Source organism: Sarcophilus harrisii, chromosome X, assembly GCF_902635505.1.
Source record: "Sarcophilus harrisii chromosome X, mSarHar1.11, whole genome shotgun sequence".
Lineage (NCBI taxonomy): Eukaryota > Metazoa > Chordata > Mammalia > Dasyuromorphia > Dasyuridae > Sarcophilus > Sarcophilus harrisii.
In genome coordinates, this window is record NC_045432.1 from 77,594,280 (window position 1) to 77,613,006 (window position 18,727).

General features: G+C 55.8%; 1 protein-coding gene across 2 annotated transcripts; it reads left to right on the forward strand.

Annotated features, from left to right (window-relative positions):
• The first annotated feature begins 697 nt into the window (after positions 1-697).
• On the forward strand, positions 698-17,700 carry ALAS2 (5'-aminolevulinate synthase 2). 2 transcript variants are annotated; one of them, XM_003774933.4, is made up of 11 exons: positions 698-867; positions 4,753-4,928; positions 5,221-5,343; positions 7,054-7,176; positions 7,808-8,033; positions 9,672-9,856; positions 10,589-10,768; positions 12,224-12,388; positions 13,767-14,035; positions 14,944-15,106; positions 17,290-17,700. In XM_003774933.4, the coding sequence occupies exons 1-11, from the start codon at positions 713-715 to the stop codon at positions 17,451-17,453; spliced, it is 1,929 nt and encodes a 642-aa protein (XP_003774981.3). In that variant the 5' UTR covers positions 698-712; the 3' UTR covers positions 17,454-17,700. The 2 variants fall into 2 exon arrangements, with proteins under 2 accessions (XP_003774981.3, XP_012408843.1); XM_012553389.3 differs by lacking the exon at positions 698-867 and adding an exon at positions 973-990.
• The last annotated feature ends 1,027 nt before the right edge of the window (positions 17,701-18,727 follow it).

The window sequence follows — 18,727 nt, forward strand, 5'->3', positions numbered from 1 at the left end:
CTCGTCCTCCTGGGAAAACACTGGAAAACAGCCATAATTCCGTTCACCCAGAATTTATTTGGGAGCCGGACAGCGGGGAGGGGGCGGGGGGGGGGCGCAGAGAGAAGCCCCGGGCCCTTGAGCCCTGGGGGGGGGGGGAATCCGAACAGATAATGACACATGGAAACTGAAGGAGCAGAAAAAGGCACCTTGCAAGGTCAGGGGTCAGGAGCTGGGGCCCGCGGGAAGGGAACGGAGAGCGCCCGAACAGCTGGGAACGGGCTGCGGCCCCGCCAGGGCTCTGGCGGCCGCCCTCGTTACCAGGAAGGGCTTCTCGTGTGCTTTAGTGACAGAGATCGCAAAGCGCGGAAAGGAAAGGAAAGCTCGGCAAGACGTTAACATAGCCAAGGCAAAAACTCGGAGCACGGGAAGTGGCCTTGGACGGGAGCCAAGGCAAGATGTAGAAGGGAGCGAGAGATGCGAAGTTGAAGGAAAAGAGGCAGCCGAAGAAAGGGGGACGGGGGACGGCGGGGAGGGCAACGGAGAGAGCGCCACAAAGCGAGGCTGAGGGAAAGAGAAAAGGAGCCGGGGGTCAGAGAAACGGCTGGCCACAGTCAACTTCTGGGAAATGGGACAGATGGGAAGAGAGGAGGAGGAGGAGGAGGAGGAACTGAGAGAGTCCGCGAGAAAAAGGCGGTCATGGGCATTGAGCCCTTCTCCCAGGGACGCACAGATGCAGAGGCACGAGGGAGGAGGGGCCAGGGAACTCCGCACAGCCCCAGCCCAAGATTTCAGCCTTATCTGTCCACGGGCCGGTGGGCGGGGCCAGGGACAGAAATACAGGCTCTGGTGTCGGACCTCCCGTTCGTCCTCAGTGCAGGGCAACAGGTAGGACCGGCCGCCCCTCCCTCCCTCCCTGCGCCCCGACCACCGCCCTCTGCCCCCTTTCCCCCGCGCCTCTGCCTTCGGTCTCGTTGGCCACACGCTCTGGTCCTTGTGCTGGCGTTCCTAGTGAGTCTGGGTTGTGTAGTGTCTGTGGGTGTGGTGAGTCTGTGTGAATACAGGGTGTGTGTAGGTAGTGACTGTGTGTAGGATGTGTGTCTGAGTAGTGAGTCCCTGTGAGGGGCGTGTGTATAATGTGTCTGTGTGGCCCCTGTTTGTGTGTAGTGTCTCTGGGTGTAGGATGTGTGTGTCTCAGTTTCTGCCGGTGTGTGTGTGTGTGTGTGTGTGTAGTATCTCAGTGCGTAGGATGCCTCTGTATGTCTGAGTGTGTGTGTAGTTTGTGTGTGTAGAGTGTTTGTTAAGCTATGTGTATAGTGTCTCCATGTGTGGTGTGTCTGTCCGTGTGTATGTGAGTGCGAAGTTTGTGTCTCTCTGTTTAGGGTATATCCGAGGGTGGTGTCTGTGTGTGCTTTATGTGCAGTATGTGTGTGTGTTATCTCCGTGTGTTCACCCCCCTTGCACCCCTGCCTTTTTCTCCCCATTAAGCGCTTCTCCATCCCTGGCTCCGAGTCCCCGCTAACCAGTTTTTCTTTTCCCAGCCTTCACTCCCTCTCACGCCAACTCTCCCGCTCATGTCTCCAAGCTGGCACCTGGTCTCCGCCCTCGCTCTCTGTCCCAACTCTGTCTCAGGCTCACCTGTCTCTCCCTCTTCTTCTTCCCTTCTCTCTCCGTCCTTCCTGCTCCCATCTTTTTTCCCGTCCCTTCCTCCCTCCCAGTCTCTCTCTTCATCCTTCTCTCTTCTCTCATTACCCAGATAACCCTGGGAAAGCTCCTGGCTATACAGGAGAGGTTTTCTTTGAGGGGGGTGGGCAGGCAGAGGAAGGGATTGAGGATACTGAGTCAGGGGAAGATGGAGTTAGGGGCCTGGTTTGTGATTAGGGAGGTCAAAGGGCCCCGGATAAGGACGGGATGGGACGCCCCCGTCGTGTGGTTGGGACCCTGCCCGATTCCTTATTTCTGAACCTCAGTTTCTTCCTCCATCATATCCGGGGACTAAATTCAATGACCACTCAAGTCCCTTCGAATCTGATGTTCTGTGGAGTCCCTTGCTGTCTCTGGGCCTCCATGTCCTCCGATCGTACATCACACGGGCATAGCTTTAGAGCTACAAGAGAGCGGCCCTTCGGACTCATTAAGTCCAACCGCCTCATTTTACAGAAGGGGCCTCTTGGAGCTAGGCTGGTTTTCTGAGGTCTCTGCCAGCTCTGATGTTCTCTGAAAGTTGGAATGCTTAGGAGCCTCGAAGGCCAACCTGAATCTAAAGGGGTCCCTTCTATAACCCACAAGACTTTGCTTTAAGATCTCTATGAGGGGGAGGTCCCAGCCTCATTTTGGGGGAGCCAACGGTGAGCAGCTTTTCCTGACCTCCAGGCTAACCCAGTACCTCTGGACCTTCTCCTCCTAAGTCCCGGAGCTGCCCTCAAAGGGCAAGCAGAGCCGAGCCAGCACCTCTTCCCCATGCTAGGCCTCCAGAGATCCGCAGACCCCAAGATCCCAGAATTAAAGGGTCAGATGAATCCAGGAATCTGGGACAGAATGCTAAGGTTATCGGACAAGGACCCAGGATCCCAGCATGCGGGGTGCAAGAGGCGGGCAGCCCGAGCTTCCCGATGCTGGCACGCATTGACCACTTCCCCTCCAGGGCCTAACTGATTCTTGCAAAAAGGGAGGCTGGTGGTTTCTTGGGGGCCTAGGGACGGCCGGGGAGGAGGGGCCAGGAGCCAGCCACTCTGACCTCCCCAGGGCCCAAAACTGTGCCATGGAGAAATTCATTCCCTAAGGCCTTGCAGAGCAGCAGAGCAGCCTGGGAGGGGGGTTGGGGAACCAGAGACCTTGTTCTGCTCACTGACTCGGTGTGACCCTGGACAAATCAATTCTTCTCTCTGGGTCTGTTTCTCCTTCTGTGAGCTACAGACTAGAACGAGAATATGACCAAGTCCTCTTCCAAAGCCAGTATCTACTCTGGATGGTAGATAGTAGAGACACAGAAGGTCTACTGTGGAAGCCGTCTCCTCTTCAGGGAAAACATTCTGGGGCCCACCTGATTTGTTGTCCCAGAAGCCTGAAGGGTCCGGACCTCCCTCTCTGCCTAGGCCCGGGATGGGTGGGGGCCGCACAGCTGGACCAGCCTGGGCCCGAAGATAAGCCCCAGGGGCAGAGTTATCTGCCCCTGCAGCTTGGGCCTCAGATACCCAGGGGTCCGTGGGCCCTGCCCCCTCACACCTTGGGGGGCTTGGGGACCAGGAGATTAGGGCAGGGGTGAAATCTCACCAGAATTGCAGACTCTGCCCCCTCTTTTTTGCTTCCCTTGGGTTTTTCTGTCCCCTCCAGCTTGGGCTTGCTTTCTTCCCCACTCACTACTTGTCATACTTTTCTTGCTCTCTCGCATGTATTTACCTTCCTCTCTTTCTTTCTCTCTCTCCTTTCCATCCATCCGTGTCTGTCTCTCCTTCCACCTCTCTATCCCCCTCCCTCTCCATCTCTCTTCCTCTCTCCCCTCCTCTCTTTCTCTCTCCTTCCACCTCTCTTCTCTCCTCTCCCTCCCTTTCCATCCCTCCATCTGTTGTGTCTCTCTCCCTCCTTCCTCCATCTGCCTCTCCCTCTCCTTTCTCCCTCTATCCATCTCTTCCCTCTTCTGTCTTGCTCTATCTCTCCTTCCACTTCTCTCTCCCTCCCCATCCTTCCATCTGTTTGTTTCTCTCTCCCTCCCTCTGTCCATCCGTCTGTCTGTGGTCTCTCTCTCCTCCTTTCCCTGTTTCTCCTTCCACATCTCTCCCTCCCTCTTTTTCTCTCTCTCTCCTTCCCTGTTTCTGCCTTTGTCTTTCTCTCCCTCCTTCCCTTCTGATTCTGAAGGGGGAAAGATTGTCTCCTAAACCTCCCACCCCCTGCTGGGGAGAAGGGATGAAGGGTCGTCCTGGTGAACCACAATACCCTCATTTTGTAGGGGGGCCAGAGAGGGTAGGGAGAGAAGACTTTCCACAGCACCTACTATGTCCCAGGGACTGTGCCAAGCGCTTTTTAAAAATATCTCATTTGTTCCCCACAACAGCCCTACAAGGGAGGCAGTGTTATTATTTCCAGGTCACAGCCGGGGAAGCTGGGACAGAAGTGAGATGACTCGCTCAGAGTCCTCCAGCTAGTTAGTGCCTAAGGAGGGATTTGAATTCAGGCCTTCCCAAGTCCAGGCCCGGCGCTCTCTCCATTCCCCCACAGTTGCAGGTGGAGGGGGTTGCCTAAACTCGCACAACTTTTCCTTTTTTTTTTTAGCTTCTTAACTAACATTTTATTTTTTCCCAATTTCATGTAAAAACAATTAAGATTTTTTAAAAAATTATTTTGAATTTGAAATCCTGTCCCTCCCTCCCCTGCCCGATTCTTCCTCCCCAACATTTGATGCGGGTCATACATGTGCAAACGTGCAAAACCTATGTCCCTACCGTCATGTTCACATGGGTTTTTCACTAGATAGAATGAAGTCCCAGAGCCAGCAGGGACCCACAGGGTCCCCAGCTCCCACGGCCCCCTCGGACAGAAACAACAACTCGGGGCTCTCGAGGGGAAGGGCCTTGGCCAATCTTGGCAAGCGTGTGGGCCGGACCCAGGACGAGCGTCCAGGCCCCCACCTGCCCTCCCTTGGATCACAGCCTGTTCTTTTCATCTGGGACGGTGTATGGGAGGGAGCTGGTTCTCCGTGACTGGAGGTATGCAGCCAGAAGTGGGATGATTCCTTGTCAAGAGAGGTTCTAGCTCTCCCATTTTTTTCTCCCGCAGGCCCAGTATGGCTTCCTTTCTACAGCGTTGCCCCGCCCTGGCCTGGGACAGAGTCGCGTTCCTGAAGAAAATAAGGCCCCAGCTGTTGCTCAATGCCCATCGTTGCCCTGTCATGGTGGCCCAAGGCCTGGTCACATCTAGCCCAGAGGGCAAGGAGACAAAGGCCCAAGCTAGTGGTAAGAAGCGGGGAGGCCCTCTCACAAGCCCTACTCCCACATACCTGAGAGCTTAGAGGACTTGGCTGAAAGGGGAAGGAAGAGGGGCACACAAGTACGGGAGGGAAGAGGGAGGCTAGGGGAGAGAAGGCTGGGCCGCCGCCTGGACTCTGGCTCTCTGGGTGTGTGAGGAAGGTTCCTGAGGTGGTCCTGAGCCTGACAGACACAGCCTCCCTCCCTCCCTGTCATCACTTTCCTCAGAGTTGCTTTCTCTGGGGCCCGGGCAGGACTCATTGCTCTTGTTTTGGAATAGGGTCTCTTTCCCTGGCCAAGGGCCAGTGCCCCTTCATGGAGTCCGAGCTCCAGACTGGGAAGAGCAACATTGTGCTGAAGGCTGTGCCTGAGATACTGGAGGATGTCAAGCCATTCAAACCAGGTAAGAATCTTGACCCCCGTGAATCCTAGAAGCTCAGAAGTATCTGACTAGACACGAGACTCCTGGAACCCCAGATACCCCCATAAGAGCCATAGAATATCCAAATCACAAAAATCAGTCAGAATTAGAGAAACCCAGAACCCCTAAGAGTTAGGAGGCCCTGGCCTCAAACCCAGCCTCAGAGGCTCACGCGCTGCGTAATCTTGACACACGTCAGCCTCGAAGTTTCGGATGCCCAGAAGGAACGCTGATAGTTGCTGAGCATTCATGGGAACTTGAGCCAAGGCTCACATAGAATGCTATGCATAAAGTTCCCATGAAGAGCAGTCAGGGCTGTTACCATCATAATGCTGGAAAACTTCAAGGCCGGAGAATCCTAGAATGTCAGAGCTGACGGTGACCTCAGAGTGGAGCCCTGTCGGAGTATAGGGGCCCCGGGGGGCATCACACAATCTCTAGCTGAAAAAGCTCCAGCATCAAAGGAGTCCCTCCTTCCCAGAGCGGTCCATCCCAATCACCCAAGACCTAGTTCTGCTACTGATTTCCTGTGGGACTTTGGGCAAATTCCTTCCTCTCCCTAGGCCTCAGTTTCCTTATCTGTAAAAAGAAATGAGTGGGCTGAACTAGATGGTCTCTCACGTAGCTGTCCAGTTTTCAATCTGATCTCTTCCTCCCTTCCCAGGGGGCCCATCTTGTTATGAGGTGGCGGTGATTTGTTCCAACGTCCCCTCTGTGAAGGCCGAAAGTAAATCAACGTATGCGATGTTCGCTTTTTTCCCTCTTGTGGTTTTTCTCTTTTGTTCTGATTTTTCTCTCCCAAGATGATTCATAAAGAAATGTGTATTTTAAAAAATGAAGGTACATGTATAATCAGAAAAAAGAGAAAACAATTTTAAAAAGGAGAAAAAAAAAGTCCCCTCTAACAAGAACTTGGCTGGAGCAGAACTGGAAAGGACTTAAGTCAGTCCCTTTATTGAACAAGAGGAAAGTGAGGCTCACAGAGGGAGAGTGCACTTGCCGAGGATCCCTCTGGTAGTTGGAGGGCCACCTAGCCCAATGCCCTTGCGTTATGGGGAGAGGGCGGTGAGAAAAGATGGAGTTAGTGTTCTGCCTCAGGCTTGGCTAGGCTGGGCCACTCGGTCAACATCAGGCAAGGAGCCAGTGGCCGAGAGGGCGAAGGGGAAGGGTAACGAGTAGGAACAGAGGCCATTTTAAGGCCGTCACTGCCCACTGCCCAAATGGGCAGTGTGCCATATTGGAGAGAACACGGCTCGAGCTCACAAGGAGCTGGGTCTAAGTGTGCCTCAGATACTCACCAACTGTGGGATCCTGGGTAAGTAACTGAGCCAACCTGAGATTGTTTTCTTTGTCTGAAAAGTGGGAAGGGACCACGGTGATCATGGAATCCACCCCTCTTACTCTTCAGAGGAGGAAAGAGGCTCAGAGAGGTTGCTCAGATCGCCTCAAGTCATATAGCAATGGATGGTGGGAACGACACTCAAACCCTGATGACTCCTAACCGTTCATCTAGAGCTTGCCCCCATCCAATTCTTACTGGGTTTTGTTTGTTCGGTTAAACTGTATTTAAAAAAATACATATATATATATATATTTATATTCTATTATATATATCATACTATATATATAATTTTGGTGTATCCGCTTTGGCTTAGAGCAGAGTCCACTTTTTAAATCCCTCTTCCCCTCTAGTTCCGATTACTTGTCTGGTCCAAGAGATGCAGTCGAGCCTGAAGAAGCAACTTCGGGGCTCCGGAGACCAGAAACTGACCATTGAGAATAAGATCACCCACCTCATCAAGGACAATATGTCTGGTAGGTTACTCCCGAGCCAAGAGAGGGCACCTAGGAGAGCTTCAGAGGGAGGCGGCGGCATCTCAGGCACACGCACAGACCCCCGGTCTTCCCCTGCACCGATCTGGTATAACCAGGCTGAAGCAGGGTCACTGTGTTGGCTGAGACCTCAGGGGCTGCTCCCTATCCGGGAGTAAGGAGAGATGGGGAGGAGAGAGACAGAGAAAGAGGCCTGCTGGAGGCAGAAAGAAGGAGAGGGAATAAAGAAGCAAGCGAGAGAAGGGAGGGCTAGAAAGGAAGTCACAGAGAATTTGGGGGGAATAGAGGGGGAGAGAAAGGGAAACTGAGTTAGAGCAGGGAGCTATGGGGGAAGAGAGAGATCAGTAGAGTAAGAGAGACTCACAGAACGAGGGGAAAGAAGGGAGAGAATTTAAGATGGAGACAGACGGGGGAGGGGGAATGGGAGAGACACCCACGGAGTAGAGAGTGAGCGAGAGAAAACAAAACGATGAGAAGGTGAGAAGAGAAAAGATTGTGGGAAGAGAGAAGCCGGGAGGGAAGGAGGCTGTACGCCGAGAAGCAGGCCAGGAGGAGCCGGGATGGGAGAGCAGCCTCCCGAATCCTGGGTCTGAGGGACAAGGTCTCTCCACAGGAAGCCACACCTTTGGCTACGATGCCTTCTTTAGTCACAAGATCGAAGAGAAGAAGAAAGACCACACTTACCGTGTGTTCAAGACCGTCAACCGCAGGGCCGATGCCTACCCCTTCGCCCAGGACTTCTCCGAAGGGGAGAGCTCGGGCACCAAGGAGGTGTCTATCTGGTGCAGCAACGACTACCTGGGCATGAGCCGGCATCCCAGCGTGCTGCAGGCCACACAGTGAGTGTCGAGGGCGCCCCTTTCACCAGAACGAGTTAGGGTTGCTAAGCCAGAAGAAGTATCTCTAAACAGGAAGTCAGGCAACATTGATTCAGCGCCTACTGTATGCCAGGCCCTATGTTAAGCATTGGGGACAAAAGATAGGCAAAAGACAGGGAGTGACAGCAGACAAATAACTGGGTTCCAATGAGCCATATCCAAGATGGAAATAAACAGGAGAAAGGCACATGAGTGAGGAGAAGCCGGGCAAGATTCCCTGTTCTAAGTGGGATTGTAGCTAGGACCTGAAAGCAGCCAGGGCAGCCAGGAGGCAGAGAGGGGAAGGAGGGACCTGTGCCAGGAGGGATGTAGATCTCCAGGGAGGAGATGGAGGATCCTGGAGGAACAGCAGGGGGCCAGTGGCACCGTAGCAAAGACTGGGTGTCGGGGACAGAGGTGTAAGAAGCCGGGACTAAAGGAGGGGGGGCAGGTCAGGCCCAACAGAGGACTTTGTAGGTGATCCTGAAGGCAACAGGGAGTCACTGGGGTTTATTGAGCAGGGGAGTGAATGCTGTGGTCAGACCTTTGATGAATGAAGGATGTATTAGAGGGGAGAGACTGGAGGCGAGCGGCCCCTTGGGCAGCTGTTGCCCTAGTCCAGACATCAGAGGATGAGGGCCTATGGGAGGGTGAGCAGCAAGCTTAGAGAGAAAGGGGTGGATTTGATAGTACAAAGATGAAATCCCAGGCCTTGGCAGCAGCTTGGATGAGGCAGGGGGTGAGAGTGAGGAGTCCAGGATGACTCCTGGGGTGTCAGCTGGATGGTATCGCCCCCCCGCCCCAGTCACAGGGAGGGGACAATGGGGAGGATTTGGGGAAAGATGAGACTCTGGTCTCGGGACCCAGGATCTTGGGCATTTGAGAAGTCTGGGGCAGCAGGCGGGCCTGGATTCAAATCCCAGCCTGGCTGTTTTCTACTGGGGACCTTGTTCTCCTCTGTAAAGTGAGTTGGCAGAACGAGCCCTCCAGCCGCGAGCCCCTTGGCAGGGACGACAGACCCTCGGGACGGGCTCGAGGCCGGAGCCCAAGGACGTGCTCCTCTCCCAGCTGCAGAATCTTAGTCTCTGAACATCAGAATGAGAGAGCCAGAGGCCCCCATGTTAGCATGTCACAGAGCAGCCCAGCAAGGCTCCAACTCGGGCCTAGCTCAGACTCCAGGCCGGGCCTGACAAAAGTGCAAGGCTGCCATGTTGAAAGGAATGGATTTGGTGTTGAGGAACGGGTGTGACCTTGGAGAGGCCTTTCCAGACTCGGCCTGTTTTCTGACCTGTAAATAAGGAGGGTTGGATCACCTAAGCTCCAAGTTCTCCTCCAGTTCTAAATCTATAGTCCTTAGAACATTCCCAGAACCAGAAAACAGACTCAGAATTGGAGTTGAGCCCCGGCCTTCTTAACTTTAAGCCTGGGCCTTTAGTACTGTGTCATGCTACCTGGCACACGAGAGAAGACTTTCTAGAGAACTTCCCGGAGAACGTTCAAGCCACAGATGAAAAGGCCCACCTCCTGTGCAGAGAACTCCTAGGGCCTGCTTGGCTTGGCCATGCCCCCCAGCCTAGGCTCCCCCCCACAAGGCTCTGCACTTCTCTGTTTCTTTGCTAGGGACACCCTGAAGCAGCTCGGAGTCGGAGCTGGTGGGACACGTAACATCTCCGGCACAAGCCAGTTCCACGTGGTCCTGGAGCAGGAGCTGGCCGACCTTCACCACAAGGACGCCGCCCTTCTCTTCTCCTCCTGCTTTGTGGCCAACGACTCGACCCTGTTCACCCTCGCGAAGACCCTGCCCGGTGAGCTCCTGGGAAAGTGGCCGTTCAGCCCCATGGTTAACTTGTATGGGTGAATGAATGTCCGTACCACACTCTCCCCAGGAGAATGGGAGCTTTCTGAGGGCGGGGGCTTTGTTTTTGTCTTAGAACGGTACCAGGCACACAGTGGGTGCCTGATATGTGTTTGCCCAATGCGTGGAAGCGGCAAATAAAAGAATGGGTGGAAACGGGACAAATCTGGCGACACGGTTAAAAGAATCGCACAGATTTCACCTGGATAGGAACAAGAGGGAGGGGGGGAGGAGGGAGAGGGAAAAAGCATGGAGCACACAGCCTTACAAAAATGGACGCTGGCAACTAGTGTTAAGTGTGCTTGGGAAAACAGAGCGCTACTGAGGGAAAAACAGAAAAGCCAGGCCCCAAGGAGGAGCCCCAAGGGAAGCGGGGGGCCGGCGGGCTGCGGGCAGGAGGAGAAGGGCTTCTCCTTCGGACTCTGCCATTCCCTCCTGTCCGGGACTTTGGGCAAGGGCTGGCCTGGCTCCCAGGCTGCTTCTTCGGTAGGAGGAAAGGCTCGACCTGATTGATCTCCAAGCTCCTTCTTGGTTTGGGATTCCATAAGTGGAAGAAGCAGAGGGGCCCCCAAAGCTGGCTCAGCTCCGCTCAGCCCTGCCTGGCCTCCCCCAGACTTGCCAGGGGCTGGGGAGAGATAAGGGATGGGCCAGGGACTGATGGGCTCTTCTCCCCCTGCCGCAGGATGTGAGATCTACTCGGATGCAGGCAATCATGCCTCCATGATCCAGGGCATCCGCAACAGCGGGGTCCCCAAGTTTGTTTTCCGGCACAATGACCCCGCACATCTGGAGGAGCTGCTGAGCAAAGCTGAGCCCCTGACACCCAAGATCGTGGCCTTCGAGACTGTGCACTCCATGGACGGTAAGAAGGGGGCTGGCGCCCAGGGCCAGAGGCGGACACTCACGCTGCCTTATTTCCCCACTAGGGACACAGCCCACCCTCTCCCTACCTCATTTCACCAAGGATGACAACATGCCATGTCCCGCTGGCTTATTTTTCCAACAGTGTCTTAACCATCCCACTTATCACTCCAAGGGAAAGATACCCAACCATCCCACTGCCATATTTCTGCAACAGACACTTATCACTCCAAGGGAAAGATACCCAACCATCCCACTGCCATATTTCTGCAACAGACACTTTTCTTGCCCGTCCCACTCATTTTCCCAATCCGGCAAGCACAGAAGTCCAACCGTGTCACTCCCCTGCTCAGGAAGCTTCAGTGACTCCCCATTGCCTCTAGGACAAAAGACAGATTCCTCAGCCTAGCATTAAGGCCATTCGCGGTTGGATCCAAACCCCCCTTTCCAGGCTTCCTGCGCGTCCCTCCCCCTCATGCACTCTCCGTTCCAGTCAGGGTGGGCCTCTTTGCTGCTCTGCCAACTTGGCATCCCATCACTTGCCACTTCGTAGGGGTCTATTTCTCCACGTGAGCACACTCACCCCTGACCTCCGCCTCTTGGCGCTCTTAGCTGTGGGCGGCTCCTACGCCACCTCCTATAGGAAGCCTTTCCTGATGCCCCCGTCCACATTCTGAGGATTTCCTTCTCCGTTCTGTTCCTGTGCTAGATCCGCTCGGTAGAACGGAGAAGGCAGGGGCTGTTTGGAGAGCCCGTGGGGAGCACGTTCATCAGGGGTTATTAGACTGGACCAGAGAGAGGCCCACATCATCCCACTGCCCGGGCAACACACAATATCCTAACTCTCCTATTGCCTTTCCTCAAAGCAAAGCCACAGTACTGTAGCCGTCCCATACTGTGGCCGTCCCATACCGTAGCCGTCCCACTGCCTCACAGGCCGGATTTCAGTTAGCTCCTTTACCCCGATTACGTGCCAGACGCCGTGCAAAGGGCTGGGGACATGGGGATGACCAAACAAAGCAACCATTCGATGCTCTCTCTCTTCCAAAGAATTGGTCAAGTGGGCATGGAAACCAACAGCCGAGGCTGGGGTCCACCTGGCTGACAGAAGGAAGGGCGCCGGGGGAGGAAACTTATCTGGGAGTGGGGAGGGACAGGCTGATGCGCTGCACAGCTGCCAGCCTTTGGTCCTGTGCTGCCCTCCCTCTTCCTCCCCTTCCCTCTGTCTCTACTCCCTCCCTCCCCTTCTCTTTCTTCTCTTCTCCTCTCTCTCTCTCTCTCTCCCCCTCCTTCTGCTCTCTCCCTTTTCATCCCAATATATTTCTGTTTCTCTTTTGCTCTCCCTGCCCCCCCCCCCCCGGGTCTGTCTGTCTCTCCCTCCGTTTCTATTTCTGGAACCTGAGCTGTTTGCCAGTCTGAGTGCATCATCCGGCTCCTTTGCTCCCCCCCCCCCCAGGTGCCATCTGCCCCCTGGAGGAGATGTGCGACATAGCCCACAAATACGGGGCCTTGACTTTTGTGGACGAGGTGCACGCCGTCGGCCTGTATGGTTCGCGGGGTGCCGGGATCGGCGAGCGTGATGGCGTCATGCACAAGATCGACATTGTCTCCGGGACCCTGGGTGAGCTTCCTCGGAGGGAGAAGGGGAGATCCCGGGACAGGCTGAGGGCCTCTACGGCCCTTCCCGCCTCCTGCCTGAGGCTTCCACAGTGACCACGTTGGGTGGGTGGGGCGCCGAGGTGGGGGCTCTTACATCTCTCCACCCCTCCTTCCAAGTCCCATCTCTGGCTGCCCAAAGACACCGCTGTGCACGTGGGCGGCCCAGCTGGGAAGCACATTTTTGCTAGAAATCAGAGGGCTTAGAAGCTGGCAGAGACCTTGGGGGGCATCTACACCAACTGCCTCATTTTGGAGATGAGGGCATCAAGGAGGGAACAGAGGAAATCAGTAGCAGAGGCAGGATTTGAACCCAGGGCCTGTGACTGTTTTGGGGTCTTCAGCTGAAGATCCAGAAAACACGGCTAGTGACTCCCATGGGTTCTTTTCCTGGGAAGTCAGTGGGCTTTACCGTGGATTCAGGGGACTGAGCTGGGCATCGGGGGGGGGTGCACAGGACACCAAAGGTGACCCGTCAATTTAAAGGATCTTGTTGGAAACTTAGGAGATTTATGGGTGAAAGCAGAATGTAGGTGGGGATGTGGAGCCTGAGGTTAGAGGGCCCCAGGCCACAGTGGCACCCCGGGGAGGCTCCCATTCTCCCAGGAAGCTGAGAGCCTTAAGGGCATGGCGATTCTCCAAGGGAGGAAGGGAGTCCTCGAGGCTGCGGGAGTCCTGAGCCAAGCTTTAAAGGTCTGGCCCGGGAAAGGGTGGTGACGGGATTCCGCCAGCTTCAGCTGTCCCCGCCACATGGGGCCCCAGGGCCGTGGGGAAGGCACTGGGCCCATCGAACAGCTGGCTGGGCCACGCCCTGGTCCCCTGGCTCCAATCGGCCTGGGCAGACATGGCAGATGAGCTCCCGGGGCCCCGGGGCCCCTAATCATCCCCAGACAGGCCCTTATCACAGCTCCTGGGCCCCCACCGGGGCCTCGAGGAGACGCCACGTATCCCACAGAACAAGCCTCTAAAGATGGGCTGACTCCTTCCTCCCCCACACCCTCTGACCTTTCTGCAGACCACTGAACCCCCGCTTTCCCTCCTCCTCGTTTCTTGCTCCTCCAAATTCTGTCCTGTCTCACATTCCTTCTTCTCTTCTGTTTTTCTGGCCTCTCCCTTCCTGCCTCTGTCAACTCTCCTTCATTCAAGAGACACTGACTTTTGCTACTTCTCCCTGCTCCTTGTACATACAGAGTTAGTAAATCCCAAGGTGGGGGGGAACGGGGAAGAAAATTCTGAGCTGGGGGGAGCCTTGAGGGACGGGAGGCAGGAAGTGCGGCCTCCCTCCTCTTTCACCCTTCCGGGCAGATGACAGACTTCTTCCCCTCCCTCTCTCTCTCTCACAGGGAAGGCCTTTGGCTGCATCGGGGGTTACATCGCCAGTACCCGTGACTTGGTGGACACCGTGCGCTCCTATGCCGCCGGCTTCATTTTTACCACCTCCCTGCCCCCCATGGTGCTGGCCGGGGCTCTGGCCTCTGTGCGCATCCTCAAGGGCAAGGAGGGCCAAGCCCTGCGCCGCGCTCACCAGCGCAACGTCCGCCACATGCGCCAACTGCTCATGGACAAGGGGCTTCCCGTCATCGCCTGCCCCAGTCACATCATCCCTATCCGGGTGAGGGAAGCCCCGGGTGACCCCTCCCCTGCCTCCCCACACCCCTTCTCTTCCTTTGAGGCTCAGGGCAGGTGCCGGCCTCATCTGTCTATTTCGGAGAAGCCCACCCCGGCCTCCAGCTCCCAGATCCTTCTCTCTTCTGAGCTGCTCAGAAAGGGGCCAGGGACACCAGGAATAGGCACTGCCCGCCCCCCCCCCCCGAGTCCCGCCTAAGCCCGCTGCTCTTCCGGAGCTGAGGTGAGGGCAGGAGGGGCTCGAGGAGGCGTGAGGCTGAATGACGTACCATTGAGTGAGTGAATGAGTAGAACAGATGGTCGAGTAAATTAAGGCGCGAAGGAGTGAATGAGTAAAAGGCGTGTGAATAGTGACGGAAGAAAGGGCAAGAGGAGTTAGTGACTAAGAGAGCACAGGAGAGAAAAACACACCCCCTCAGTCGGTACTGCCAGAGAACCAGCCGGGGCGGGCTCGGTGCGTGCGTGGAGGTTGGGCGACCCCCGGCCTCTTGCCATTTAAGCCTGGGCAAATCACTTCCTGCCTTCGGAACCCAGTTTTTTCCTGTGTAAAGAGTGGGCAGTTCTAAGGAGGCAGGCCTCACTGACATAGTGACACACTCGCCACACCACACTGGCTCCATGGGGCCGTCCCACGGACGAAGGCTTAGCCCTGTTCCGATTGGCCCAACGGGGCTGCCCGCCAAGCACATTTCAGCTCAATGTAGGGAAAAGCTTTCTGAACGTGGAATGGACTCCCTCGGCAGGTAGTGAGTTCCCTATCCCTGAAGGTCTCTAAGAAAAGCTGGATGACCACCTATTGGGCTGTCAGAGAGGGGGCACCTCTTCCGGGAGGCTGAGATCTGATGAGAGAAGGGACTAGGGTGGCTGAGCCTATGTCCTCTCCCGTGGCCTCAGGTTGGGGATGCTGCCCTCAACAGCCGAGTGTGTGACCTGCTGATCTCCAAGTACAACATCTACGTGCAGGCCATCAACTATCCCACAGTGCCCCGGGGTGAGGAGCTCCTGAGACTGGCACCTTCTCCTCACCACACCCCCCAGATGATGGACTACTTCGTGGGTAAGTTTTCACTCCCCACCCAGCTTCCCTCCCTACTTCTGGCCCGGCCCGCCACGGCCCTCCCGGGCCCAAGGGGGCTTCCCTTTAACCGAGCCCCGGAGAGAAGAGACTGGCTTGAGCCTAGACTCAGACTGTGTGTGTAGATACTGAGGAGGGGCTGGGGGCGGGGCTCACAGGGGGAGTGGATGACCCACTGTCCATATTTTCAAAGCTGAGAGAGGGAGAGGGACAGAGGGGGGAGGAAAAAAGACAGAGATGGGGGGAGACAGAGACAGGGGAGGGAGAGAAAGGGAAGAGGGAGAGACGGGGAAGAGGGAGAGACAGAGACAGAGGGGGGAGAGAGAGAGAAAGGGAAGGGAGAGAAAGAAAAAGGGAAGAGGGAGAGAGACAGAAAGGAGAGGGAAAGAGACAGAGGGGGGAAGAGAGGGGTGGGGGGAAGGAAGGGGAGACAAAGAATAACGGAGCTGAGAGGCCGCTCGGAGGTCTGGCTGGAGTCCAATCCCCTCATTTCCCAGATGAAGACCTGGGGTGCATGGGTTCAAATCCCACCCCGGCCCTCTGTGCATGGCTGGGCCTTTCTATGGCTTTCTCTCCAACACGATACACCCCAGCTCACAGACGCTGCACTTCAGGACTGGCCGAGCACTGCCCTCCCACCGACCCCTTGAGCTCCCTATTTTGCAGATGAGAAAACTGAGAATGAGAGGTTAAGTGGCTGCCCAGGGTCCCACAGTTAGCATTCCAGGAGCTGAAATTCAAATCTGGGGCCTTGGACAAGAGAGCCGGACAGAGACAGCAAGGGGGCCAGGAGGCAGGCGTGGCGGGAGCTACGGGAAGGGGGGACCTCAGGAAGGAAGGAAAGGCGCAAGATGGGAAGAACAGACACTGAGCCAACTGACTTGGGTCCAAATCCTCCTCGAGACCCTGGCTCTGTGGCCACAGCCTCAGTTTCTTTCTCTGTCAAACAAGGATAAGAGGCCCTGCTGCTGGGAGGAATATTTGGCTAAAGAACGGTCCGGGGTGTCCTAGAAGTTTTAGTGCATTGCAAGCTTTCAGAGCTTGGAGACGCCCCGATTCTGTGACGTGACGTATGAAAGGGATGGAGAGACAAAGCTGCGGAGGGGGAGGGGCCAGACAGAGGCCAGGCACGGGAGGCAGGGCACATTTCGGGTCTTGGGAGCGATGGACGCCGAGAGAACCCCAATGGGCTAACGGGGACTCAGGGTTGGGGATCACGTCTGGGTGGGTGGGACTCTAGCCAAACAACTCCTGGGGGGCGTGGCCCTTTGGGCTCCGAGGGGCTCCTCCGTTCCACAGACATGAAGGGTCTCAGCACATAAGAGACCATGGGGTGACATTCCCACAGAGCAACGTTGTCAGTGTTGGGCTGTCAGAGCAGAAGGGAGTTTAGAGGAGATCTGCTCTAAGCCCCTCATTTTGCAGAGGGGGAGACTGAGGCCCAGAGGGGCCCACCACACGCCAAGGGCGGAACCGGGCTGGGGCCCGGCTCTCTGAGCCCGCTGCGCTTGCCGGGCACACGGCCGACATCGGCGAGATGGCCGCCCTGCCCAGTGGAGGAGTCCACTCTGCGTGACCGTGTCCCCTTGGTGTTCCCCCCTTCTTAGCGAGACAAAGGAGGCGGGAGGGAGAAAAACCAGATGTTCGACAACTGAAAAAGCTCACGCTGAATTAGTATATTTTTTTAAAGAGCGCTGGGCCTGGGTCCCAGCCCAGCGCTGTCATGTGTGCAGCCCGGCCTTCTCTCTGAACCTCAGTTTGGTTCTTGCTAAAATCAAAAATGGGAAATGGTTTCTAAGGGTCTTTCTGGTACCGACATCATGACCTAACATCATTTCCCTGCACTAGACTTGTGTCCTCATCTGTAGGAAAAAAAAGGGGGGGGGGACAGCACTTCCAATCCCTGCTTCTGGGAGAAATGGAGGGTAGTGGCTTATTCAGGTTTGAGAGCAGAGGCAGGTAAGAAAGCAGCACCCGTCGGGTGAGCTTCGGGGATGGTGGGCGAAGGGGCCACCAGATGGCCTAAGGAGAAGCAGACCAGCTACTCTGGAAGGGGAGCTAGCCAGCTCTCAGGCCCATTGGTGGCAGGATGGCTCCGATGATAAGGAGCGGACTCTGAGTCTACAGATGTCTAACGGAGGGTCTCCCTGCTATCGTTCCCACAGACAAACTGCTTGAGGCCTGGATTGAAGTGGGCTTGCCCCTCCAGGACATCCCTTCTGCCGCCTGCAACTTCTGCCATCGCCCTGTGCACTTTGACCTCATGAGCGAGTGGGAACGCTCTTACTTCGGAAACATGGGCCCTCAATATGTCACCGTGTTTGCCTAATGGCCTGAGAGGGAGAGGAGAGGCTCCGGGCCCCTCCAGCCCCCTCGGTCCTTTCCAGGGAGTGCGCTAGATCTCTACAAGGGCGGGACCCTCGTGGTCCTGCTTCTCTGTCATCAAGCATAATTTTCATTTCAGTAATGCTTTGAGGTTTGCATTAGGCTTTCCTATCAGCCACTCCCACTGGGCAATCATCAAAGAGATCATGTATTCCTTTGCTAATTCATAGATAATAAACTGCATCCTACAGCCACATATCTGTTTATTCGCGGGGGGGGGGACACCGAGACACCCAGGCAGGATCTGGGGAGTCCTGGGGGGGGCCAAGGGGACACTAAAACAAAGAGGGTTTTCTAAGCCTGCTCTGGGCCTTCTGTCAGAGACAGAAGGTCAGAGCGGCAAGGAGGATTAGAGGGCACTCCGTGGAAAAACTCATTTTACACAGGAGTAAACTGAGGCCCAGCCAGGGGTATCCTAGAATTAGGCTTGCAGGAAATCAGATTCTGTCGTTGAGTCATTTCAGTCGGATCCAACACTTTGGGACCCTGTTTGGGGCTTTCTGGGCAAAGATGCTGAAGCGGCTTGGGTTTTGCCATTCCCTTTTCCAGCTCGTTTGACAGATGAGGAAACTGAGGCAAGCGCACTTAAATGACCAGCTTCAGTTAGCACAGCTAGTAAGTGTCTGAAGCTGACTTTAACTGAGAAACATGAGTCTTCCTGCCTCCAGGCCCAGCATTCTCTGTGCTGTAGCGCCACCTAGCTGCCCAACTCCGCCTCAAAGGGAGAAGGACTCAAGAAGGCTTAAGTGGGCCGCAGCCTGTCTCCAGTATCCAGCCATATTAGGAATGGGGTCAAAGTGCCCAGAGAACGTCCGACTGGCAAGGGAGACGGGCCGATCTCATGGCCGGGGCAGGAGACCACAGCCAAACGGTGAGCAGAGACCCAGAGAAGGGCCCTCCAGTGGTCTGGAACTAGACAAGACTCGAGCAAGAACTCGAGAGGCAAACGGCCACGTAAAGCGGAGCCGTGGACACACGTGGCTAAGTGGGAATCCCCGTGAGTGGGAGGATGGAGCGGGGCCATTCTAAGTGACCTTTCTAAGGCCGGCGACCGCCCTCGGCTGCAGTTCCCCCCTCTCTGGCCACATGGGCCTTTCACCTCCTCTGCCATCTCAGTACCCACCAAGTGTAGACAGCCCCCACAGCTCCCACTAGGGCCCTCTTGTCTTTCCACATGCTCTTGGCCAGCTCACCAGATCCTTAGGGTTCAACTTTTCA

Coding starts and splice junctions, on each gene's coding strand:
- ALAS2 (XM_003774933.4), top strand. CDS start 713: ATGCAGAGGCACGAGGGAGGAGGGGCCAGGGAACTCCGCACAGCCCCA. Junction 7,177..7,807: donor CATCAAGGACAATATGTCTG/GTAGGTTACTCC, acceptor GTCTCTCCACAG/GAAGCCACACCTTTGGCTAC. Junction 12,389..13,766: donor CATTGTCTCCGGGACCCTGG/GTGAGCTTCCTC, acceptor TCTCTCTCACAG/GGAAGGCCTTTGGCTGCATC.